Source organism: Macaca mulatta, chromosome 3 (assembly GCF_049350105.2).
Source record: "Macaca mulatta isolate MMU2019108-1 chromosome 3, T2T-MMU8v2.0, whole genome shotgun sequence".
In the NCBI taxonomy this organism is placed as follows: Eukaryota; Metazoa; Chordata; class Mammalia; order Primates; family Cercopithecidae; genus Macaca; species Macaca mulatta.
Genome location: NC_133408.1, coordinates 111,686,148 through 111,701,067, shown reverse-complemented (window position 1 = coordinate 111,701,067; position 14,920 = coordinate 111,686,148). Strand labels below are relative to the sequence as shown.

The following is a 14,920-nucleotide window of genomic DNA, read 5'->3' as shown; positions in this document are numbered from 1 at the left end:
TGACCTTACTAAGTAAGCTTGACCCAGAGCCTCACAATCCTGGTATCTGATTATTGACAGCTGAACTTCCTTCCACAGGCTGCTCTCTATAATAGGCTTTTAACTTCTCCATGTCATTTTCTTTTTCTCATATATTAAAATTGGGATGTTGGTCTCTTATTAATTACATCAACTTTCTTCGAAGGCAGCCTTAAAAACATTGGGGTTCATTTAAATAACGATTTTAAATACTGCTTTAAAAGTTTACAAAAAACTAACTGGAGCCAATTATTTAGATATCTTTTTTTTCGCCTTCTGTCTTGATAATAAGTGGCTTCATACACGTGACTCATGTAAGTCAAGCTTGTGTGGTAAGGTAGTAGAGACATTTTGATATATCATTGGGTAAATGTAAATTGCTTAGACTCAGAATCCCAAATTAAGATAAGCAAGACAGTGCTGGCGCCACTGAGGTGTACACTGTAAGTAGCCTAGAGGGAAGGTGGATTAAATAGTATTAACCTATTGAAAGTGAAAGTGTAAGCAATTTCTCTTCATAGTTTCTAAAAGAATGTGCCTGTACATCATAGAAGGCTTTCAGAACATTCAGACACAGGAAACCGATTTCACATCTTAGACATTTAATTTATGTTGATTTTAGTAGCATCAATCCAAAACTCATAAATCCAAAATGTTAAATGTTTCATAGTATAGAAGGAAAAAAGAGAGTTAAAAATAAGATTGCTTCCTTCTAAAATTTAAGAGCTAGGAAACAGTGAATAATAATGATGAAATGCCTTTCAAGTTATTTAATTCAATTTTTTTAAGTTAATTTAAGCAGAGGCTGGGCTAACAGTTCAGATTTCTGATTTTGTGTCATTCAGTTTTGACTTTATGATGAGATGAATGGTCAACCACAAGTCCATAGAGTTTTTAGTATCGATATGTTGTTAATAAGTAATGTAACAGTAGTAAATCCAAGTTTTGTGTTTTATTTAGCTGAAGCTAGTTTTTGAATTTCCACATAGAAGTTACTTAACCAAGGCTTAGCAGAAAAAGCCAAGGAATGAAATGAAATGGATAGTAATGTCCTCAGAGGGAAAAGAGAAGACGAAGGGTGCACCTAGAGAAAATGTCATTGAAAGATGTTGGTACATTTTCCATTAACGTCATATGTAAAGGCAGACTCTACTTCCAGATGCTATAATGTGTAACAGGGTTATGAGGTGTCAGATGTGATTCCCCAAGACAGTAACCACAAAGCAGACTTCTGTGCTAAAGCATCTGTGACTTTTTCTTCCTTCTGAGTTCTCATGAAAAACAATTATGCTTTGCTGAAGAGGGTCCTTTTCTTTACTTTCTCTGGCTCGAACTACAATTCATGATCCCGATGGCTCTTTTAAAATCTGTCCTTATTAGTGGTTTAATATACATCTGTTCTATTCCCTGTCCTTCAGTTATAATTATTTGTTACCACTTTAAAATGCTTCTCTTTTAAGAATAAAATTCAGATCATTTTCTGTCACTTAAGAAATCTTGAAAAAAAAATTGTTTTGTCTTCTCATTTTCTCCATTACATACATATTTCCTTTCTTTTAAATTTTTCTGTGGCTCCTGGCTCTACATTTTCCTGTATGCCTTTCCTCATTCCTGTAACTTTTGTTTATTATGCACCAGGTGTCTTCCATTGCCTGCTTTATGTCCCTCTAAAGCTCGTGTTTTCCACAGGGAATAGCTATATATAATGCTTTTATTAGCCAGAAAAAGTTGTGTTTATACAACAAATATCAGAATGTTTTATTACTACAGAGAAAACTTCCAGATGATTGACCTTTTTAAAGTTTTTATCTAGTTTGTTATCTTTTAAGCATACACCCACCCCAATCTTCTTTATGTTACAAACTGCTCTTTATAAATATTAATCAGTTTTTTTCAGAGGTTCTAATGCTTCCTATTTTCAGGCCTTTATCAAACCTCTTTGTATTTATGAATAGTCTACAACAGTATTCTTAAATTTCACATGTACATTAAGTGAGCTTCATTTTGAGCGAAGTAGTTGTGCAGTAGCTGGAGCTCTTTCTCTTACTGCCATCTAGTGGTTCTCCTCATTAGTTGTATTTTCAGAAGTATTTCCTAGAAATTGCACGTAGGTAGGCAGAATCCGAATAACTAAAGATGCCCAGCCAGGCACGGTGGCTCATGCCTGTATTCCCAGCATTTTGGGAGGCCAAGGCAGGCGGATCACGAGGTCAGGAGTTTGAGACCAGCCTTGCCAACATGGAAAAACCCCGTCTCTACTAAAAATACAAAAATTAGCTAGGTGTGGTGGCAGGTGCCTGCAATACCAGCTACTCAGGAGGCTGAGGCAGGAGAATCGCTTGAACTCGGGAGGCAGAGGTTGCAGTGAGCCAAGATCATGCCATTGCACTCCAGCCTGGCAACAAGAGCAAGACTCTGTCAAAAAAAAAAAAAATGCCCAACTGAAAATCTTTAAAGTTTTATTTCACATTGTGCTGAAAAAAAAAGTTTATTATCATCTAGGATGAATAGGGAAAATATCATTTTTTAAAAAATAAAGCCCTCACAACTTCTAGTTGAAGATGTTTAAGAACACCTATGTGCTGATTCCCAAGGGATATGATGTGAGAAGTGCCAGGGCTGCTTCTGCATCCATGTGCCTCATTCTTCCAACCACTTCATTAGGAAGTGCGGTTTATCGCACATCCTAGCACCTGCACACCAGGATCTCAGAAATGCACGTGCCTGGCCAGAGACAGACAAAATGCAAGAGCCACATCTGCTCAGCTTTGGTCCTGCTGAGATCTGAAACTACTATCGACACATTCTGAACTATGAGCAATGGTGTGGAGGAAATAAATTCTATTAGAGCAGGATGTTGTGTCTCTGCCTATCTTCACGCATGCACCCTTGTGAACTTGGAGACCAAAAGAAGACTACCAAGTGATATTTTAATAAAAAGTAACCTCAAAACTCCAATAGAGCTGATATCTAGTTCTTCATTTACTAATTTATTTATGGACATGTTAAAAATTTCCTTCATTTGTGGCAGATTTGGGTCAATGATATGATCATAGCCCTTAGCACAGTTCCTAGTAGATAGTAAGCACTTGGTTAAAATTTGTTGAATGAATGAATTGAACAGATAGAAAAATTAACTGCTGCTCTAAGTAAAGGTTTCATGGGTCTATTGCTGGATATGAAGAAGAGCTCTATAAGTTCTTATGTTTTATAGAATCTCTTAATTTTTCATATTTTATAAGTGATACGTGAAACGGATTTTGAAATCTGACATTTTGTTTTGGATTCTTCATTTGCAGGTCTATACCAAAATCCTTTGTGCCAATATAACCTGTATCGTTTATATATCATCTACCACCTTCCAGGAGTGGAGCTGCTTGACCGAAATCGTAAGGACCCTTCCTTCTTGCAAAGAAATATTTGAGAAGTAGTCTTATAGCTCAGTGGTTATAAATGAAGACTGCCTTTGAAAATACGTTTTTGTAAAAAATATCCCTTTGAATAATTGTTTTTGTAAATGAAAGTTTTTCAATTACTTATTTTTGAAAGATTTGCTCTCTAAAATGTGCCCTGATTTAGAAATTCACGTCTCTTTACTACTTGATTAGAAAGGCCCTCTAACTGAGCATGAGGAAAGTGGTCCTTCTGGTTCTGGTTTTGACATTAACATGTTGGATGCCAAATCGTTTACCTCCCGGCACCTTAGTTTCTTATCTCAAAAGTGAGGGAATTGGAATAAATCTCATAAGGCCTATTTAAGTTCTAAAAGTCATGCTTTTTAAAATTCTGTAAATATGTATATATTGAAACATACAATGAATGATGACTTCTTTATGAATGCACCTTCAAGATAGCATGTCAGATTTCTATATGCCACATGCACACACACACAATCAACCTCAGCATATTACGCTTAACATTTTTTGAGGCCTATTTTGCTTCCAAATGCTATATTATCTATCTACTTACCTTTCTGTCTCTACAGGTTTGAACATTCTTAATAATTTATTACTGAGTAACCACTTTCTATAGGATACATCAGAAACTTACGGTTATACCTCTCCTTTCTAATAGCCTTGAGGAAATGAAAGGATGTTTCATGCTAAAATTTTAATCATCCTTGGTGATGTGTTAAAGGGTGTTCGGGATGCATTAGACTGAAGGATTAAGCTCTGTCTTGTGATGTGTGGGGTGTATATTGAGTGCTTGTAAGATTATGGAAATAACTGTGATAGCTCCTTTACAAAACAATTTTGACAGGATGTTCACATATAGCATAGTTTAGATAAATACATTCTTGAAAGTATTCAGTTCTATTTTGAATCACTCTGCCTATTTATAATGCTATGCAATAACATTACTTTTTGCATTTATCAGAAGTTACAGAAAAAGAAAGAAGATCAATGATTACCATTTTTAACCATAAAAAGGCTCATATCATTCAATCAATAGCATTCAGAGGAAAAGTAGATGCTTCCTGGGGTCCTAAATCACCATTTAAGCAAAAACCAGCCCAGAGAGTACCTTCAGGTATTTTGCAAAAAAAAAAAAAAAATTTAATGAAATTAAAACTTCTCAAACTTTTGGGTAATTTGATTGTAATAATAGCAACTACAATTTACAATAAACTTAAGTATCTAAATAATGGAATAATTTCTAATATATTTGCTAACTTTATAATACTTTTAGTCCAGTTAAAGTAGGTATGCAATTTTCATCCTCATTCATGCATGTGAAATCAAATGGGGTGCTGTGATAATAATGAGATAATACATTGAAGCCTCTATCCCAGTATCTAACACAGTATAAAGGGCTCAATAAATGAGCTATCGTTATTTTTATTACCACTGACATGGATGATTTTACCAATTAAGGCTATATAATTTTTGATAATATAGAAAAAATACGAAGAAGAAATAAAGATCATCTGCAATTCTGCCATCCAGAAATAAGCACTGGTAATATTTTGATTATATTCACAGGGTCATTATATGCAAGTATAACTTGAATATTTTCAGGATGTTTCCTTAGTAGGAATTTAATTTCATATTTGTAACAGAAATGGAAAAAAATAGGGGTTTAGTTTTTTCAGACAGCAAAGAATACAAAAGTACGGTATCTAGGGTTAAAGTTCTATGATGTCATCAGTGTTTGAGGATATATCTGTCTTTTGTTCTGCTACTCTTAGTGTGCTTTATGATTACAAGGTGGTTGGTATACCACCAAGCCTTACATCTCCATTCCAGGAAGGAAGAGAGGGTGGATGAGAAAAGGTGCAAAGGTAAAATCCTTGTCTTTATGACACTTTGCCAATGAGACAACATGCATGTTTTAAAAAACCAAATCAAGTATTTAGAAATAAAGGGGAAATTGAATTGAAAAATAGTTTGGAAGAAATTACCCAGAATGCTACATGGAGAAAGAAAGCGATAGAAGATATGAATTAGATATTGAGAAAAGGAGAGACATTAGAAAGAGAAGGTCCAATATAAGCTTAGTAATAGTTCCTGAAAAACAAATTATAGATAGAAATTAGCAGAAGGTAATGTTTAAAGTGATAATGGCTGGAAAATTTCCCAAACTGTTAAATAAATTCTTAGACCGCCCAGACAATTACCAGAATTAGCAAAGAATTCATAGATGCACCAGACAAAATGAATCCAAACACAAAAAAGACACATAACAACAACAACAACAACAACAACAACAAAAGTCTTCACCAAGGGCAAAACCATCTTAAAGCAGTCGGAGAGAAAACCCAGATGACCTACAAAAGAATAACATAGAGATTCACCACAAACTCCCCAGCTACAATCGTGGAAGTCAGAAAACAGTGATCAGAAGTTTTTAAATCAAAACCATAATAAGATACCATCTCACACCAGTTAGAATGTAGATCATTAAAAAGTCAGGAAACAACAGATACTGGAGAGGATGTGGAGAAATAGGAACGCTTTTACACTGTTGGTGGGAGTGTAAATTAGTTCAACCATTGTGGAAGACAATGTGGCATTCCTCAAGGATCTAGAACCAGAAATACCATTTGACCCAGCAATCCCATTACTGGGTATATACCCAAAGGATTAAATCATGCTACTATAAAGACACCTGCACACGTATATTTATTGCAGCACTATTTACAATAGCAGAGACTTGGAACCAACCCAAATACCCATCAATGATAAACTGGATAAAGAAAATGTGGCACATATACACCATGGAATACTATGCAGCCATAAAAAGGGATGAGTTCATATCCTTTGCAGGGACATGGATGAAGCTGGAAACCATCATTCTGAGCAAACTAACCCAAGAACAGAAAACCAAACACCGCATGTTCTCACTCATAAGTGGGAGTTGAACAATGAGAACACATGGACACAGGGAGAGGAACATCACACACTGGGGCCTGCTGGGGGCTGGGGGTCCAGGGGAGGGATAGCATTAGGAGAAATACCTAATTTAACGGACAGGTTGATGGGTGTAGCAAACCACCATGGCACATGTATACCTATGTAACAAACCTGCATGTTCTGCACATGTTTCCCAAAACTGAAAGTATACTAAAATGTGTGTATATATTTACAGTTGTCTAACTCACCAGGCATGGTGGCTCACACTTGTAATCCCAGTACTTTGGGAGGCTGAGGCAAGTGGATTATTTGAGGTCAGGAGTTTGAGACCAACCTGGCCAACATGGTTAAACCCCATCTCTACTAAAAATACAAACTTAGCCAGACATGGTGGCAGGCTCCTGTAATCCCAGCTACTTGGAAGGCTGAAGCAGGAGAATCGCTTGGACCTGGGAGTTGGAGGTTGCAGTGAGCTAAGATTGCATCACTGCACTTTAGCCTGGGTGGCAGAGCAAGACTCTGTCTCAGAAAAAGAAAGAAAAGGAGGGAGGGAGGGAGGGAGGGAGGGAGGGAAGGAAGGAAGGAAGGAAGGAAGGAAGGAAGGAAGGAAGGAAGGAAGGAAGGAAGGAAGGAAGGAAGGAAGGAAGGAAGGAAGGAAGGGGAAAAAGAGAAATATGTACAGTCTATTCTCTCCGAAGCCTGCTACCTGGAAGCTTCATCTGGATGTTAAAGCCTTGGTCTTCACAACCCCTTTTCGTAACCCATTCATTTCTATTGATAATAACTCTTTCAACCAATTGCCAGTCGGAAAATGTTTAACTCTACCTTCTGACCTGGAATAGCAGCACTCACCCTGCTTTGAGTTGTCTTGTCCATCCAGATTGAACCAATCTAAATCTTACATGTATTTGACTGATGTCTGTTATCGGAGTAGACCATGCTGTGGAAGGAAAGTAGTCTTTAGATAGCAAATCTCCCCTCTTAAAAACAGTTAATGCACACAATAACAAACAATGCAAGGTCAGCCCCCACAATCTATTTTTCAGTGCTATAATTATTATCGGTGTGATCGCCACCTTTAGGGCTCTACATTTCTTTTGTTTAACCAGACTGCTGAAAGAACTAGAATCGTTTTTTAAATTCTCTTGGCTCCTTTTCATATTGAACCTCCAAAAACAAAATCAGGAGCAGAAAAGATAAGGAGAGTATTTTATTGCATTTGAAACTTTTTCTTCTTAATTAACAGATATGTTGACTAAAGCCTCTAATAATTGACAGGACAATTATTATAAATCTACTCATTTTCTGCAAAAGGTCACTATATCATAACAACTAAAAAGTATTTTTAGCCCAGAGTATGGCTTATTTTAGCATACCTTAATTAAGCAAACATTTATAGTAAAACACACTATGTAAATTTTTAAAATTTATCATATCATTTTGTAGCTTCTGTATTTGTTTTGTTATAAATCTTACCTTATTGTGACTTTCTAAAAAATTATTAGGGTAATTCTAAGAGAAATATGAATTATTTTATTGAAAAGAAATTACACTTAAAAATGTTTATGAAGCAATCATAAAGCCACATTTTGATTTTATTATCCTTAATCTAAAGTTGAGAAAGAAACCAATTATATTTCTAATATCTTGAGAAGCAAGATCAATTTTAAGTTTTCTTCAAATCCCATCTATCAGTCCTTATCAAATAAGTATGGTTAAAAGGGTTGTACAAATTTTCATTACTGTCTCTGGGTTTTATTGCAAGATAGCCGGTATTCTCAGAACCAAAACACTTTGGGCTTCTACCTGGCATTAAGGAAACTCATTTGCAGATTTTTCACCAATATATCTAGATGTGGAAAGACATTAAGGGGAATTTAAAATAAAACACCAACAAGCTTTCAAAATGTCCATTAGTGGTCCAAAAGTGAGGCTGCCAGATTTCCACCATGTTTGCTGAAGACAGAGCTCCAGGTGCTGAGCCCAAGCTGGGGTATAGTGTCACAGAGCCTGGGCCTGGCAGCTGAGGCATGTACTACTCAGGAAAAGGGAAGGGTAAGTCCAAAAAGGAAGACCAGGCAGACTATTTAACAAACAGCAATTCACCAAAAAGTGCATCAGTACAGACAAGGCAGGACAGAATCCAGAGAAAACAGATAATTCAAAGTTATGAGCTGGGAGATCAATGGCTCAGGAAATCAAGTCTTGAAGACGTTTCTGACTTTGGGTAGCTATGACATACCAGGCACACCCAGAAGAGTAAATGCCAACCCCTACCTATGCATGAAGGTTCAGGTAGGTATTAGAGGTCAATGTGAGATCTAGAGATTGTTTGGCATAGGGCTGAGCAATTGAGGGAGCTGTGTAGACTCAGAAAAATTTGTGAAAGCAAAAATCAGCAGTCAACAGAGCTTCCATGTTGCATAACTTCAATGGACACTCTTAGCACAGCAAACATTTACTGAGGCCCCCTCTAGAATTGTGCCAGAAAGTAGCCCTGGGCCAAAGAGATAAACTAGAACTACTTTCTAAGGGAGACACCATATACAAAGATAGATTCCAGAGGGATTGAATATCTAAATGTAAAGGAAATAAAAAAGTACTGGAAGAAAATACTTTCATAATCCCAAAGTGAAGGCCAATCAAAACCTCACACAAAACTCAGAGGCCATCAAAGAGAAATGTTGACAGATTTAACTACATAAAAATGAAAAACAATTATATGTATCCCATAAATATGTACAACTAGCATGTATCCACAATAATTAAAAATAAAAAGCATCATATAGGAAGAAAATTAAAATGCAAGATTGGAGGAAGTCTTTATAACATATATAATAGGCAAAAGTTAACACCCATAATTTCTAAAGGACATCTCCAAGTCAATTTAAAAATTCCAGTAGAAAACAAAATAAATGACATGGACAAGACATATGTACAAAGAAAGAAATGTAAATAATGATCACCTTCACTAATGATCAAATAAGTGGAAATCAAAACAATGAGATACTACTTTCATCCAACAAGTAGGCAGAAGTTTTAAAGGGTTGTTAAAGATGAGGGAGAAAGAGCACAATTCATGTTATTGATGGGAATGTAAACTCGTTCAACTCTCTTGGATGACCATATGGCAGTATCCACCAACATACAAAATGTGCAAACCATTTGACACAGCAACTAAATTTGATCTCTCCCTTACAGAAGTGCTTGCACATATGGACAAAGAAAAAATATATGGGTATAAGTCTGCATGTTGCAATATTTTTTATAATAGCAAAAGTAGTAGAAACAATTTAAATAGTCATTCATAGGAGAATGTTAAATAGACTATGGCACATTTGTATAATACAAACTATTCCATTATAGAATCAATCCATAATATATTTGGGGGTATTAAAAACACCTTGACAAGGTGGGCAGATCACCTGAAGTTTGAGACCAGCCTGGCCAACATGGTGAAACCCCGTCTCTCTTAAAAATACAAAAATTAGCCGGGCGTGGTAGTAGGCGCCTGTAATCCCAGCTACTCAGGAGGCTGAGGCAGGAGAATCACTTGAACCCAGGAGGCAGAGGTTGCAGTGAGGCAGAGGTTGCAGTGAGCCGAGATCGTGCCACTGCACTCCAGTCTGGGCAACAGAGAGAGACTCCGTCTCAAACGAAAACAAAAAACAAAAACCATACTCATTGGAAAAGCAGTATACTATGAGTAATAACAAAACTGGAATTTTGTCAACAAACAAATCTCTATGTATATGTACATGTAGACATGTGAGTACATATGTGACATACAGGCTGGAAACATACACACAAAATTTTTAATAGTGATACTTAATAGTAGTAAGAGGAAGTGGAAAGGTTAAAGGGAAATTTCCCTTTTTGCTCACTATTTTCTTTATTGTTTATACTCATTATAAGTAAAGTATGTGCTTTTTGTAATTAAAAATGTAGAAGAGAACAGGGGAGTCCTGTCATTTTTTGACAATATGGATGACACTGGAGAGCATTATACCAAATGAAATAAGACAGACACAGAACAAATACTGCATGATCTCACTTATATATGGAATTATAATAGTCAAACTCATAGAAGCAGAGAGTAAAATGGTGGTTGCCAGGCGCTGTGGGGAAGGGGAGATGGGGAGATGTTATTTAAAATGTACAAAGTTTAAATTATATTACACAAATGAATAAATTCTGAAGATCTTACGTAATGTGACGATAGTTAGCTGTATTGTATACTTGAAATTTACTAAGAGGGTAGATCTTAAGTGTTCTCACCAATACACACAAAAAACGGCAGAGGTCTGGCTGATGAATATGTTATTTAGATTGTGTTGATTATTCACAATGAATACGTATATTAAAACATCAAGTTGTACACCTTAAATATATGCAGTTTTTATTTGTCAATTATACCTCAATAAAGCTGGGAGGAAAATGTAGGAAAAGATAGCCTAGGATGATCCAAAATGCACAAGAGACTTTTGTCAGCCACTTATGAAGAGAACAATGCTATGAATTCTAAGGCAGAGAGGCTGTGTGGTCGCTGCTGCTTGTGGAGTGGCAAGAGCTGATACTGTGGGCTTTACTGGCACAACAGGTGCTGGTAAAATCCATCTCTGGACGGGCACTAGGCTTTCTGGAGGGAAATCAACAAAGCAGTGACCATCTCTGGAAGACACCATAAGAAATCCAGGTTTTGAGGACTAGTCTTGGAGCTTCAAAGCTAGGAAGATCTAGATTCTTGTGATCTAGTATTTGTTTATTCTGTTTCTTTACAGTTAATGCCAAGAATCCAAATAGTTGAAATGTTCCTAACTATTTCTCCTCATTTGGACTGTTAGTCCATTTATAGACGCATGTGCCTTTCAGAAGAAAAGGGATAGGTTTCAGTATCTTATATCAGCCTCAGTATATTAATTACAAAAATTTCCACTTAGATTCCATTGGTACATTATAAATTGACTAAGCTTTCCATTCTCAGGGTTTTGAAATTTATATTGTACTAAAAAAATTGCCTCAAAACCTAAGGCAAAACCCAGTTTATCTAAGAGAAAGTTTTGCTTTGGAGTTAGATAAAAAGGGATTTTTGACAGATTGAACTATTTGTGTAAAGGATAACTTGAAAACAGAAAGCCCTGTTTTATACTTTTCCTTTATAGCATCGTTCCGTTGTTTTCAAATGCTGGATAAATATTTTAAAATACTAACTTTAAAATGTATTTTTTTTAGATTTTGGATTTGCAAATAATGTAGACAAGTAAGTAATTTTATCTATACATTTATTATCAGATTATTTCATAATTGTGTTGTCCCTTTAAATCATCTCCATTTCCTAAAATAGATTTTAATGAGTTAAAAAATGACTCACTCTTCAATAGATGAGAAAAATTGGTAGGTCTTTCTGTGATGAATGAGTTCAAGCTCTGTATTCATATCTGACATACTTGGGCTTTTAATATTACTATCAAAATCCCAAATAAGTAAAAAGATAATTTGATGCTTAGAAAAATAAACCTCGGCCAGGCGCAGTGGCTCATGCCTGTAATCTGTGCACTTTGGGAGGATGAGATGGGCAGATCACCTCAGTTCAGGAGTTCGAGACCAGCCTGGCCAACATGGTGAAAACCTGCCTCTACTAAAAATACAAAATATTGGCCGGGCGTGGTGACGGGCGCCTATAATCCCAGCTACGGGAGACTGAGGCAGAAGAATCGCTTGAACCCAGGAGGCAGAAGTTGCAGTGAGCCTAGATCACGCCACTGCACTCCAGCCTGGGTGACAGAGTGAGACTGTTTCAAAAAATAAAATAATAAAAACTAAACCTTAACTATTAGCTATTCTGAAAGTGGGGCTGTACATTCCTTGTTTAGCTATTCTCTAAATATGTTCGGTCATAGCAGTTATCATGTAGACTTATATTTTATATTCACTAGAATTTACATTTCCAAAAGCAAGCACCTCACTAAAAGTCCATAGAAGACTTTTCAAATTCATGAATACTGATGAATTTAGAGTCATCATTCCTTTTTATTTTTTCACTTAAGATGTTTTTTTTTTTTTTTTGATACAGTATGGAAAATTATCTCCACATACATTTATAAAATATGGCATAATGTAGAAAAAACTTAGGAATACAGTGAACTTAAGATAATAATATGCATATATCTATAAATATTTTAATCATCTCATTTAACATGGTTTTAAAACATGACTGTATGAGTATGTGAGACCTTAACTCTACTAACTGATCCCCAAATATGTTCAGATACTTCATTTATAAAGTAAACAATATATACAATATAAATAGTGTCACTTAGCCTGAAAGTCATTTGTCAGTGGAGCCTGCAAATTATTTGTTAGTGGTACACAACTAATAACACAAATAACACAGAAAAACATGGCATTAATGCATTTGAATAAAAATTTGATTTTGGTCAAATTTTCATTTTTGATTGCTTTTTTTCTGACATAATTGCTTTTTTTGCAGAACTGTGTTCAATGACCCAGAAGATGCTGTTTTTGTGAGGTCCATGAAGAGATCAGTGATGACTTTGACCTCTATGAACTGGAACACAGTTCCAACACGAGAGGAAAGATACCTCGAAGAGGAAGGCACAGAACCGGCTCAAATGCTCACAGTTACACTGAGATGAGCCCTGGTATTTCTAGAAATCGTAGTGGTTTTCAGTTGTATATTAAACTTCCCCGTGACTTAGCATATTACATACTACTATGATATTATTTGAGATATTTAAATGTAAACAGAAACACCAATAATGAAAAATAATTCTTACATTTTAGGTTTTTTAATGTAAAATTGTTTAAGTATAAATGTATACAGAAATGTATAAAATTCTTAAGTGTCCAAATCAATGAATTTTTAAAAATTGAACATGTTTATGTAACTGGCATGCTAGATCAAGAAATAGAACACTATTAGGACTCTGAAAGCTCCCTCCTTCCTGTACCAGTCACTACTCACCCTTCCAAAGTAATCACTGTCCTGATTTCTAGACAATAAATTAACCATGTCTGATTTCGAAAGGCATATAAATGGAATCATAGAAGATGAATATTTTGTGTCTGGGTTTTTTCACTTGACGTTGTAAGCTTCATCCATGTTGTTGCTAGAAGTAATGATTCTATCATTCTTACTGCTGTATAGTATTTCATTGTAAGACTATATAACACAAGTAACTTATCTAGTGTACTATTTTTGACTCTCCTCTCTGGAGATATTTGCCAGTTCTGGCTAACGACCTGGGTTTGGTATAGCCAGAAACTTGCTCCTTAGGGAAAAAAAAATCCAAATGCTTTTAGCAGTTGCCTAGTACTGAGTGACAAAAGTGGACATTGAACATAACTCAAATTCATTACAGTTTTCCCTAAGGAGCTAGATAAAAAGCTTACAAAGGGCAGAGTGACATCTCCCTCTAGCTGATGGTGCTTGGGAAACACAGACACACTGTAGAAGTGGACTGGAATCAAAACAGGCAAGAGATGAAAGCCTAGAAGGAATAATGAATTGACATTGAGAATCTACAGCCTTCATTCACCTGTGGGCACTTATCATTCTGTGCACAGCCAGAGTCTAAAAATTCAGATATGGTCCCTGGAAGAAGGTTGCAGCTAGAATAAAAAAAAACGCAAAGATTTGCCCATTCACGTAGGTGAGTTGCTGGTATCATGACAAAAGTGGTTGTTTTTGACTTCCAAGATTAGGTGATAGAAAGATTTGAAGCATTCTCTTGCTTGGGCTTGGGCCATAATCCAAAAGACAAAAGACATAGTCCCAAAAATGTAATTCTAGAAAAAATAATTTAAAAAAATTAAAAGACATTTGTTTACATTTTTTAAAACAGATTTGTTTGAGAAACATTATATCTACAGAACATTTTATAGGCTACTAAATACAATAAAATAGGCAATAATCACATACATTTTTGCAAGTATAAGCACTCAGTTATACTAATGACAGTTGCACAGGTATAACAGTTATGAGTAGACAAACCATATTCATAAAGAAATAGGTCAAAAAGTAAAATGTATATCGCAAATGCAGACATACAGAAAGAACATCTCTTCACTTATTGAGGAAGTTTCAGTGTTTTCATGCACACACACACAATGCTTAAACACAAAACAGTGTTGCAATAACATACTTTTGTGAAGTCAGATTTGTGAAAAATTTATAAAACAAATTATAACTCTAAGTCTTGACATGATTCCCATATTGGAAATAGAGGTATAAATTAGCAAATTATAAAAAGTAATGCTCACAATTTAAAATTGTGAATAAAAAACTAAAAAGACAATTGTACATATGAAAAAGTATATTATGGGAATAGGTTATAAGCTATTGGGACGAAGTAGGCCATAAGAGTTGGCTGACTTTCACAATTATTTAAATATTTATTTATTTATTTATTTATTTATATTTTTATGTAATAAAAAGTAAAAGTTCTTGTCCGGCCATCCTCCTGGGGCATCCATCTGTCTCTCACACAGGCCACTCAAGTTAATGGAAAATAAAGAACAGGGGACCT

General features: G+C 35.5%; 1 protein-coding gene across 1 annotated transcript in view; it reads left to right on the top strand.

Moving 5' to 3' along the window:
* The window catches only part of LRRC72 (leucine rich repeat containing 72), a 53,096-nt gene extending 39,993 nt beyond the window's left edge, over positions 1-13,103 (top strand). Inside the window, exons 6-9 of the mRNA XM_028845991.2 lie at positions 3,318-3,407; positions 4,396-4,548; positions 11,604-11,631; positions 12,862-13,103. Coding sequence (XP_028701824.1) covers positions 3,318-3,407; positions 4,396-4,548; positions 11,604-11,631; positions 12,862-13,027 — 437 coding nt within the window. The 3' untranslated portion in view covers positions 13,028-13,103. The remainder of the gene's footprint in view (positions 1-3,317; positions 3,408-4,395; positions 4,549-11,603; positions 11,632-12,861) is intronic.
* Positions 13,104-14,920: the final 1,817 nt, after the last annotated feature.